At 37.9% G+C, this 11,505-nt stretch overlaps 1 protein-coding gene and 1 long non-coding RNA gene across 2 annotated transcripts; both read left to right on the forward strand.

The window, feature by feature from the left end:
- Nucleotides 1-2,622: 2,622 nt before the first annotated feature.
- On the forward strand, nt 2,623-8,350 carry LOC128011969 (proliferation-associated protein 2G4-like). The gene is made up of 13 exons (XM_052594805.1): nt 2,623-2,853; nt 3,604-3,732; nt 4,099-4,204; nt 4,281-4,350; nt 4,424-4,516; nt 4,894-4,957; nt 5,036-5,114; nt 5,201-5,279; nt 5,378-5,511; nt 5,974-6,068; nt 6,333-6,460; nt 7,413-7,466; nt 7,557-8,350. Exons 1-13 carry the CDS (start codon nt 2,766-2,768, stop codon nt 7,620-7,622), a joined length of 1,185 nt encoding a protein of 394 aa, XP_052450765.1. The 5' UTR covers nt 2,623-2,765; the 3' UTR covers nt 7,623-8,350.
- Nucleotides 8,351-9,726: 1,376 nt separating this feature from the next.
- On the forward strand, nt 9,727-10,921 carry LOC128012055 (uncharacterized). Its single transcript, XR_008182696.1, has 4 exons — nt 9,727-9,832; nt 9,943-9,969; nt 10,496-10,518; nt 10,623-10,921. It is a non-coding gene; the product is annotated as an uncharacterized LOC128012055 (long non-coding RNA).
- Nucleotides 10,922-11,505: the final 584 nt, after the last annotated feature.

Consider the following 11,505-nt stretch of genomic DNA (forward strand, 5'->3'; position numbering starts at 1 on the left):
ATCAGTTGGCACATTTAAAGTGCAAACTATTGTAACTGTAATTTCATACAAAGAGCATGCATGTTACTTTGAGGATAGAGACAACACAAAATCTGAAGAAGGACAGTTTTGAAAAAATAACAGATTGATTGGAAAGGAAATTACACACAATAAAAATATTTGCCATGATATTTGTTATGAATTTTTCTTTGTTTTCTTTCACAGATTAGCAGATTAGGGTTTAGAAGAACATAACATTTTGTGTATGTGTGTGTGTGTGTAATAAATATTTGAATTATTTAGATTATTAATAAATATTAGATTAGGAATATATATATATATATATATATATATATATATATATATATATATATATATATATATATATATAATGTTTTTTCAAGTCAAGCAGTGTTGAAATAGATGAGTTTTCAGCTGTCGCTTGAACATTATTCCACATAGGGGTGGGAAGATCATTCCCCCAGCCAGGAATGGGGAAAGAGAATGTTCTGGAAAGTGATTTTGAGCTTCTCTGTGATGGTACCACGAGGCATCGCTCACTAGCAGATCTCAGACATTTGGATAGGATGTAGTTTTGTAAGCGTGAGTGGAAGTAGGCAGGTGCTGAGCCTGTGGCTGTTCTATATGCATTATGCAATGTTTTGAACTTGATGTAAGCCACAACCGGTAGCCAATGCAAGGAGGTAAGCTACCAGTGGATCAACTGGTTGAAATGAGAGATAGAGCTGTGTGTCGTCAGCATAACAATGATAGGAAAAACCGTGTGCCTGTATAATGTGTCCCAGTGATGTAGTGTTTATGGAGAAGAAAACGGGTCCAAGGAACCCCAATGACCAGTTGATGTGCTTTGGATAGCTCCCCTCCCCTCCCCTCCCCTCCCCTCCCCAGACCACCCTGAAAGACCTACCAGTGTGATTCAAACCTGTGAACTGGATTCCCTGTGATGCCCAGTGATGAGAGAGTGGACGCAGCAGATAGATCCAGCAGAATAAGAACTGTTGACTTGTAATCCAGGGGGCTTCCATGAGAGTAGTGCAGTCTCAGTCGAATGGCTACTCCTGAAACCTGACAGGTTAGTGTCCAGTTTGTTGTTCTGTGAAAGAAACAGTGATACCTGGTTGAAAACAACTAATTTGTGGATTTTTGCTATGAATGGAAGGAGGACAGGTCTGTAGCTATCTGTAAATTAAGTGTTTAGTGTAGGGTTTTTTTTGAGCAGTGGGGTTACCCGAGCCTGCTTGAATGCAGTGGTGAAGGTGCCTGTGAGGAGAGATGTGTTGATGATGTGTGTGAGTGCTGGTAAATGTGTAGAAGAGATTGCTTGGAGGAGGTGTAAGGGGATTGGGTCTAGAGAGGCTTTGTTGTAGGATGACTGGAGAGGAGGAATTTAGATACTTCTGCAACAGTGAGTGGACAAAAGGAGAAGATGGGAGTTTTAGCAGTGGGTGTGGTAGGTTTGAGGTCCTGTGTGTGTGGGGCTGAGAATTTACTACTCATTGCTCTAGTTTTGTCTGTGAAGAATGTGGCGAAATCATCAGCTGTTATAGAAGTGGTGTGAGGGGGTGGAGGGGGACATAGGAGAGAATGAAATGTTTTGAATAGATTACATGTGTCTGGAGCGCTGTTGATCTTGTTGTTGAAATACAGTATGAAGATTTGGCGTTATGGACTTCAGCAGAGTCTGACGGATCTTTTGATTTGGGCCATTTCTCTTTGCTGCCGTGAGTTTGGTCCAATGCTCATGAAGAACATTGGATAACCAGGGGCAGCCAATGCTGGATGAGAGAGGACAAATATTGTCTAGAAAAGAGGTTACAGTAAAGAAATCATTAAGTGTCAGTTGCTGCATTCACATCCACAGTTGAGAAATGGGTAGGTGAGGGACGAGAGTAGGATACTACATAGGAAAGATAGGAGGGTGAAAGGGAGTGTATTTTTGTCTAAATGTAACCAGTATGTGGTTGGTGGCACATAGCAAAATGTATAGTTTAAATGTAATAAAGAAATGGTCAGAGAGACATAGGGGTTCTAAAAATTGTCATCTGTTTTGCTTCTGTAAATTAAGTCAAGTTGCTTGCCTGATTTGTGTTTGCTTGTAGTGGTAAGGTGTTTGAGATCAAATGAAGCAAGGAGTGAATGGAAGTCTATAGCGTATGACTTGTCCAGATGAATGTTGAAGTCGCCAAAGACTTAAAGTGGACTGCCATCCTCCAGAAATGAGCACAGCAGTCCATTCAGCTCCGGAAGGTTGCCTAGAATTTACCCAGGGCAGTAAATTACCACAACCTGGAGTTTTATAGGAGCTGTTATAGTAATTGCATGAGATTCAAATGAGTTATAATTGCAGAGGGGAGAGTGGGTTGAGCATTTCCAATTGTTTGAAATGAGCAGACCAGTGCCCCCACCCCGCCAAACTTGAGGTGGGGTGTGAGAGAATGAGAAATGTACGATGTTAAAGATTTATCCTAAATATGCTTTGTTTATACATAAAACCCTCTTCGGCATCTGCAAAAAACTGGAACATTTGTGACGAGATATAATTACCTCGAGCTCCCGCAGAGGTCACTCTGTCAGTTTATTTTTATCCGCTGCTCTGCGGCTTTTATTTTGAAATGCGGTGCAGGGATCGGCCATCTTGCGCGTTCCCACGGCTGCTGCTGGCGCAGGCTGTGAGATCTGAAGCGTGCTGAGCTCCATCATCCCACAAGCGAAGCGAGGGAAAAAGTTACGAGCTTCTCTTGTCTTGAATCCCACCACTGACAAGCATGTCAGGAGACGACGACCAGCAAGAGCACACCATCGCTGATGACTTGGTTGTCACCAAGTACAAGATGGGGGCCGACATAGCGAACCGTAAGATTGATTCTGGAGCTTTATGCGTGATAACGGGTTGATTTTAGCACTCGGCCATGTGTCTGTGAACAGTAGTGAGATAGACATCGATGCCAGTCATTTCTAGTTTTTTTTTTTACTTGACTTAACTTGAAATCTTACGGACAAGCATCAGCAGCCGATGTTTTGTAATTTTAAGAGCGGTATTTATGTTTATAAATATTTGGCTAGCAGATTAGCCAGTTAGCTATAGTTGTAACGTACCGATTTAAAGTGATTGTTCACCACAAAAGTAGAATTCTGTCATTATTTACTCACCGTGATGTTACTCTAAATCTGCATGACTATGAACCACAATAGAACATGTTTGACGCAATGTAAGTGACTGATAGTCTCTGAGTCACCATTCACTTTCATTGCATCTTGTTCCTTACAATGAGAGTGAATGGCGACTGACCCTGTCATTCTGCCCAAAGTCTCCTGTTGCATTTCAGTTTATATATATATATATATATATATATATAAGTAGGTATTATACTGCAGTAAAATAAGAAAAAACGCATCCAGTAGATTTATTGGCAGGTTCTGAGAAAGTTTTAGCTACTGTCAGCTACCGAAATCTTTTATTTCTTTATTTTTATTAGAAGTGCTTACTGAATTAATGTGCATTGATCTTCTTCATACCGGGTCCTGTCACATATTGCTTTAGTGAGAGCTTCAGAATCCTTTGGGTATGAGATTTGGTTGTTTAATGCAAAATCGTTCTTTCAGAGGCTTTGAAGGTGGTCATCGAAGCAGCCAAGCCTGGTGTGTCTGTCCTCAGCCTGTGCCAGAAAGGAGACGCTTTCATCACTGCCGAAACAGGAAAGGTCTTCAAGAAAGAGAAAGAGATCAAGAAAGGTAAGAATGCTTCTGAAAAGAGCTAAATAATATTCATTACAATCAAAAGTGACCATAACCAGTGATTTGAAATGTGGTGTTTTTTTTCTTTATTTAAAAAATGTAATGTATTTTATGTAAAAATGTATTTATTAAAAAAAAATGTTGTTTTGTTTTTTGTCACTTAATCCTGTGATGGCAAAACAGAATTTTCAGCATCCGTTCCTTATGAATAGTTATTTCAAATTGTAATATTTTACAGTATTCCTGTATTTATGATCAAATAAATGCAGCCTTGCTGAGCATAAGGAACCATTGAACATTGATTCCAAACTTATAACAAAGTACTCTATATGAAAAAGTAGATGATTTATTCTTGTGTGACAGGGATTGCCTTTCCCACCTGTGTGTCCGTGAACAACTGTGTGTGCCACTTCTCACCGCTGAAGAGTGATCCAGACTACACAATCAAGGACGGTGACTTGGTTAAAATGTGAGTATTATTTCTGTTCGACATATAAATGTATGCATGCACATTTCTTCATTATTACATTCTGTTTTTTTCACAGTGATCTTGGAGTGCATGTGGATGGCTTCATCTCCAACATTGCCCATAGCTTTGTGGTTGGCGCATCCAAGGTATGTCTCCTGTTTTGAATGCCACAGAACTCATTTTTCATTTTAAGTGCACTTAATTTTGCTGTTCTTTTAGGATGCTCCTGTGACAGGACGGAAAGCGGATGTGATCAAAGCTGCCCACTTGTGTGCAGAAGCTGCTCTCCGGCTGGTTAAACCTGGGAATCAGGTTAGTTAGAATCAATCCGGGTCGAATAAAACTATTTTTTTTATATAATATAAAATATAAAATGGATAATTCCCTTTGTGGGGGCCAACTTTAAACCTTGGTCTACACATAAGGGACAGTATCTTCAGAAGAATGCTACTTAATAAATTGGAAAATATATAAAAAATATTGTTATTTTAGTGTTATTATTTATGTGCTATTATAGCTATTATATGAAAAAATAGTTTTAGTAATTAGTTTTTTCATTAGTTTTCTATTTTTCTTGAATAAAATAATTTTTAGCCATTAACAATTATTTAAATGTGGTTCATAAAGAGTTTCAAATGCATTGTAGGAAGTTGCAATGGATCAAGCGCCTGTTTTTCTGCTTTTCTCAGAACACTCAGGTCACAGAGGCCTGGAACAAGATTGCCCAATCATTCAAATGCATGGCCATCGAGGGTGAGCTGACCGAAACCTGAACTCTTCTCTGTTGAAGCATCATAGCATGCTTTTAAAGCTCCTTCTGTCTCTACACAGGCATGCTGTCTCATCAGTTAAAGCAGCACGTCATTGATGGAGAGAAGACCATCATTCAGAACCCCAGCGACCAGCAAAGGTCAGGATAATGAAACTCTAGATTGTTTTTGAAAATGATTGAGCGTTCCTCTATGCTCAATGCTTTCTGTCCTTGTCTGCTCTAAGGAAAGACCATGAGAAGGCAGAATTTGAAGTGCATGAGGTGTACGCTGTGGACGTGCTCATTAGCACCGGAGAGGGAAAGGTGAAGACTCATCTCAGCATCAACTGGTCTCTTGATGTCTGCTGTTAACATGTGACAGATAGCTGATCACAGCACTCTCTCTCTCTCTCTTCCTGCAGGCTAGAGACTCTGGACAGAGGACCACTGTTTACAAGCGGGACCCCAACAAGCAGTATGGACTGAAGATGAAGACCTCCAGGGTGTTCTTCAGTGAGGTCGAGCGGCGATTTGATACCATGCCATTCACTCTGAGGTAATCGGTTTAATGTTCAATGAGGTTTGATATTTTTATTATCACTAGATGAAAGTTAGTTAAACTTGCATTTAAAGAAGGGCAGCCACTTAAAACTAAAATGAAGAAATCCATTATTAAAGGGGAGGTAAGCTGTTACTGTCACTTTTGATCAATTTAATGCATCCTTGCTGAATAAAAGTATTAATTTCCTTCAACAACAACAAAATCCCACTGGCCCTTTTTCAATGCTAATGTATAAATGATATAAATGCATTACATAAATATATAAACATTAAACTGACGATGTAGTCAAGCTATATGTTTGTGCATTTCCATCTCAAACAAACGTATGACTTTGAAGTTCCTAGTATCTCAAATGAAAGTGCATGGGAAAAAACAAAACTCTTCACCTCTGTTGCTCATCACATTTCTTGTTGTCTCTCTCCTTTTCTTTGTGTGGTCTGGTGTCTGTGCTCTCAGGGCATTTGAGGATGAGAGTAAAGCTCGACTAGGAGTGGTCGAGTGTGCCAAACATGAGCTGCTTCAGCCCTTCAGTGTCCTGCATGAGAAGGAAGGTGAGGCATTAGAGCTACAGTCATAAAATGTTAAACCTTCAGCCAAGCATTAAGATGAAAAGGGTAAACCTTTGCAACGAATCATAAAATGAAAATGAAAAGTAATTTCCTTTCACGCTGGAGTGAAGTGCGTCCAGCACATCTGCCGCATGACATGACCAGGTCAAAGACTGTTCTTATTTTAGAAGTTTGGTGCCATCAGCAAAGTCTCGAGAGTCACATTGTCAAACCATCTGTCTCTTCCCCATCTTCTTTTCTTTCAAGGTGAATATGTAGCACAGTTTAAATTCACAGTGCTGCTCATGGCAAACGGCCCTCTGCGTATCACCACTGGACTGTTTGATCCAGAGCTTTACAAGTCTGAGCATGAAGTACAAGACCCAGAGCTCAAGGTGAGACAATCAGGGCTTCTGGAGTCACATACAGGGAACTGCTAGGGAAGCTACATTAGAGGTTTAATAATGAATGAATTAAAAGTTAATATTTACAGAATTGGTAGAATTATTATTAAAAGAATTTTTGCATTTTTTTATTCTGCTGTTTAAATACTAGTTGAACATTTTATTTTATGTATGTAAATATTTTAATAATAGGTAGAAGGATCCCAAGAATGAATAATTGTCAAAGTATGAAAAGTATTTTCAAAATAAAATGTTAATAAAACATTATTGTCAAAATTATATTGAAATTAACTTCTTGGGCTGGGTAAAAATATTGATTTCTTAACTTTAAATGATTTAAATTTTAATGAAACGGAAGTTAAACAATCGTGTTTCAGCTGCAGAAAGATGTCAGTATAACAGCTTGTAAAAAATGTCACGTAACGTCACATTTACTTTAGAAAAAGTGTATTTATCGACCATAAACTTATTTGTCAGCAACTAAACTTTACTCTAAAGAGGAGTATTTAGCTAAATATATGCACCATATAGCATATTCATTATATTTTTTAATACTCTTCAATGTTTAATTTATTATAACTTCATTTAATGTAAAGTGTTTATATACAAATCAGTTAATTTTAACATTCAATATATAGTAATGTAGTACCAACTAACTCTCATGTATATTTTAGAGTTCGTATTTTTTATTTTTTTTTTGCAATGTTGTACATGATAAATATACCCAAAATTATCTAAATCATAAATACCTACCCCTAATGTTGTCTATAATTCAATATCATTCATTATTAGTTCATTGTATTATTTTTTTGATTTGTTTTAGTAAGTGAACAAGGGACAAATATTTAGGAGCCATTAGCAAAAAAAAATCCTACTCTAGGTAATGGAATTCTCCAGTTGATTTTTACATTCAAGATTAACTGGCAATGTGTTTTATTTGCAGACATTACTGCAAAGCTCAGCCAGCCGCAAGGCACAGAAGAAGAAGAAAAAGAAGGTTTGCTCCGTCAGCATTCACTTTCCCCATTTCTAATGGCACTTTGTTGTGAATATGAAACATTTATTTGCATCATTTGTCTTTTCCCAGGCATCCAAAACTGTGGAGAGTGCCACAGGACAAGCAGTGGAGGCTGAGAGCGAAGCTGCTGCATAGACTCCCACTGCCAACCAATCTGACTGACAGAGCCTCTGCACAGCCCAAAGAACAGAACCGTTAAAGCTAATTATGACCTGCCCCACTGAGAGCCTTCTGTCTTTTTGAATACCTCCTATTTAGTTACATAAGACTGCTACAGGGTTTGCGCAGTTTACTTACATTTGGTTGTCTCTGAATGCGGCTGGGAGTGTACGGATGAACAGGTAGATACTGTCCAACTGTGTTGACAGGAGGCGAGTGCTGGGTTTCTTTTGACCCTCTCTGTCACTGTACAAGCCATCATGAAAAATAAAAGTCTAACGGTGGCACTCTTTAGGCAGTTTTGCTACAAAGTGCCATTCGTGTCCATGCAAATGAGTTCCCTGTTTGAGGTCTGTTAAAGGTTGAGTTTTTGTCAGTTGGGAAATGATCATAATTTGTATTGATGACCTGTAATGAGTCTTTGGAGCGGTAACTGCCTCACTACACCTTAAATATAGCAAACCATCTACACTGGAAGCACTGTTAATCAATTTGGTAAGCTTTGATCTGTTAGATGACATTCAGCATTCGTTTTCTAGTGTTTCAAGAATTATGAAAATGCTTTTCCAGAGTCTGTTTCGATGTAAATCTCCCCCTCAGCTTATTGGCCTGACTTCTGAAACCATTGTTTATTGACTTAAGTGATGAAATGATCCTGCCATTTTATAAAAGTACATCTAATAAATTTAATTAGCCATTTGTTAGATGAGAGCCTGGTTTGTTTCAGTTCAAACACAAGTATCACAAAATGTATTAATCTACCAGAATGCAGCAGTCATATGGTGTACAGAAAACATTTATGAGAAAAAAAAGTCAAACCCAGTGTCATCTGTAAACCAATTACATATGTATAAGGAGATAATTTAACTGTTAAGCAACTGGTCACAAGGCAATTTAACTTTGGTCTTTGGTTGTGCTAGTAGATTATACACAAGTTTAGTTCATATTAACTATCAAAATAGTCTACTAGAAAGTGCTGAAATACTTATAAAGACATAAACCTAACTCATTTTTGTTTTCCAAGTGCCCAAATACTTCTTGAAAAGCCTTTACTGAATATGTTGTTGGTAATGTGTTGTTGGTCCAAACCACGGTTTTGGTAAAATCAGCAAAAAAAAAAAAGCTGATATAAAAAAAGGGATATTTATTGGAAAGGATTTAAACAATATTTTACATACTTGTTCAATTAACAGTTATTGCACATGCAATATCTGCAGGCGATTAAGGTCACAGTTATAATAAATTGCTACGTTAAAGACCTTTCTATTGACTCATTAAAAAAACATTAGAAAAAAGGTGTCCGTCCAGGGCTCCTTTTCACCTGTATGAACATGCCATATATAAACTTGCTGCAGGGAGGCACGAGGACCGCAGATGTGACCAGGGCAATAAACAGCCTTGTCTGTGATGTCAGACGCAGGTGGGAAGGACAGCTGATCATCCTTGCAGTGGCAAACCACACATGCACGAGACCTCTCACAGAAAGAAGAGGTTAATCTGGAGTAGTCCATGAGGATGAGCAGCTGCCGGTGTCAAACAGGACACTCTTTGTTCAGGGACTCATTATTCCATTTCTGTTCGCCAAATGCCTGTGAATTTTACATTTATACGATAGTTTCTTAACACAAGTAAAATAAAAAAAAAGAGGTAAATGTGAGAGGAGCCATACTTGTCCGTTAAATTGGACATAATGAAATTACATAATTTTTTGTTTTAAATATCTTTTTTTCTCACTACTGTTATAGAATGCACAGTGCGTCATCTATGTGAAATTCAAAAATATAAATCGCATGGTAACACCCTATAAGTTCTGAAACATATTAATTAAACCCATTGGTTTATTTTACTAATTATAAATCGAAACATAACTAATAATAGTATATAATTAATTATAGGTTTATATTTAAAATAATTATTATATTATATTATTATATTAAATAACTATTATTTCAGGCCACGTACCATAAACACTGCTTAAGCATCACATAAATAAGCTCAACGATCAGTCAAAGGCACATCATGAACACACTGAAAAATCCTGACCACTGTATAAATTTGATAAAATTATTGACAGGTGTGGCACGCGTTTCTTTTTGTGGTCGCTGAAAAATGACGCAACCGAAGCGTATAAAAGCGTCCGTCCTCCCACATGACGTTCTCTTGAGTCGTTGCTTTCGCTTGACGAGGTGAGGAGCGCTCTGTCTCTGATGTTGTGTTACCATCACATACAATCCACAGCAATCTAAGACATTTACACCCCATCCATCGATAACTAACATTATTTGTTTGTTTACAGAACCATCTTCTCATCATGAGAGCGAAGGTAAGTACATTTTTTCATGTTAAAGTGAAATGGAGCGTCTTGTTATCTGGCTAATCTTGCTAGTTAACGTTACTTGTTGACTAATAGAGTGTAAACCATGCAACTGTTTGTTGCCATTTTAAACTAATTTACTGTACTCTTATTTAACCAGTTAGTATAGTCATTAACTGCGATTCAGTGTTGTGTTTTTGTAGTGTTACACACTCGGGCCTAACGTTACTCCGCTAGCCTGCTAACACACTTTGTCGCAGGGCTACCAGATTGAGCTTGCAGTCGCTGCACATTTATTGCTTTTCTTATTTAACTTGCTTATTAACGTTGATAGTGGTGGCTTATTCTAAATGTAGTCGTCTTTATCGTTTAATTTTGTTTTATTTTAACCGTTCAGTCTGAACGGCCATGCTGCATGGTGAAGATGTAGCTAATGGCGCCAGTTACAAATGCGCATGTGTGGGATCGAGTTGTAATGTTTTTTTTTTTTTTTAACCGCTTAATCTGTTTATTAATGGTGTTACTCTTCTTGCAGTGGCGAAAGAAGCGCATGCGCAGGTAAATGTGTAACTATATAAGAGCTATATATCTATATAATTTTTTTTCCCTTTGGAATGGGCATAGTTTTTTTTTTTTTTTTTATAATTCCCTTTTTATTTTAGGCTGAAGCGTAAAAGGAGAAAGATGAGGCAGAGGTCAAAGTAAACTGGACCCTGTTTGCTGAAGCTGAGAGTGCTCCTCCACTTCTATCTCAGCTAGCGTCTGCTGGAAGCCCAACTGAAGCTCCACTCATCCACCATCTGTGAGGCCTGCTTCTGAATGAGGATTTGGTTTTCCATCACCTAGTTCTGCAGAAGCATCCTGGTCTTGATGACCATGTGAACTGTTTTGGACACTACTCAGACCTGTCAGCTCAGTACACTTGTTAGTGTCTTCAATAAATCTTTCGGTTTAAAGAGTCCTCTTGCCTAGTGTTTTCTCTTGTATGAAGTTATTGGGTTGTGCTGTATAAAAGTTGGAAGATCAAACTAAGGTATTGCAGAATCCAGTGTTGTGAGGCACAATGTCTAGAAGGCTTTAAATCTGTATGTTAACTTGTGCATGTCACTTTCCCTTGTGCTAGAATTTTTTTTTTTTTTTTAAACCCAGTCTAGATTGGCTTTAAATCGATTTATTGCATTGCTTCTAGAATACAGAATTATAGCATGTTATCTGAAGAACTCTACTTGAATTTAAAACGGTTTTCCTTTAGGAAAAGCACACTGTCATACTTTTACTGCACTACGTCTCGTAAATTTAAAGTTAAAGCTTGAGAGCATTAAATGTACTTTAAGTCTTTGAATTTTGAAGTAAAATTATTTACATTTAGCAGACTCCCATCCAAAGCGACTTACAAATGAGGATAATGGCAGCAACCAAAATCAAGTGCTATAACAAGTCTGTTAACATAACGCAGTACACAGTAAGGGCTTAAAAAAAAATAACGAATAGACCAAGCTAGTGTTGGAGGTCTTTTTAGGGGTTCAAGCACACAGTGCTGTAACC

This window comes from Carassius gibelio, chromosome B23, assembly GCF_023724105.1.
Source record: "Carassius gibelio isolate Cgi1373 ecotype wild population from Czech Republic chromosome B23, carGib1.2-hapl.c, whole genome shotgun sequence".
In the NCBI taxonomy this organism is placed as follows: domain Eukaryota; kingdom Metazoa; phylum Chordata; class Actinopteri; order Cypriniformes; family Cyprinidae; genus Carassius; species Carassius gibelio.

Excerpts from the sequence above, each read along its gene's own strand:
- LOC128011969 (XM_052594805.1), top strand. The coding sequence starts at position 2,766 with ATGTCAGGAGACGACGACCAGCAAGAGCACACCATCGCTGATGACTTG. Across the intron at positions 5,115-5,200 it reads AACCCCAGCGACCAGCAAAG|GAAAGACCATGAGAAGGCAG; the intron begins GTCAGGATAATG and ends GTCTGCTCTAAG. Across the intron at positions 6,069-6,332 it reads TGTCCTGCATGAGAAGGAAG|GTGAATATGTAGCACAGTTT; the intron begins GTGAGGCATTAG and ends TTTTCTTTCAAG.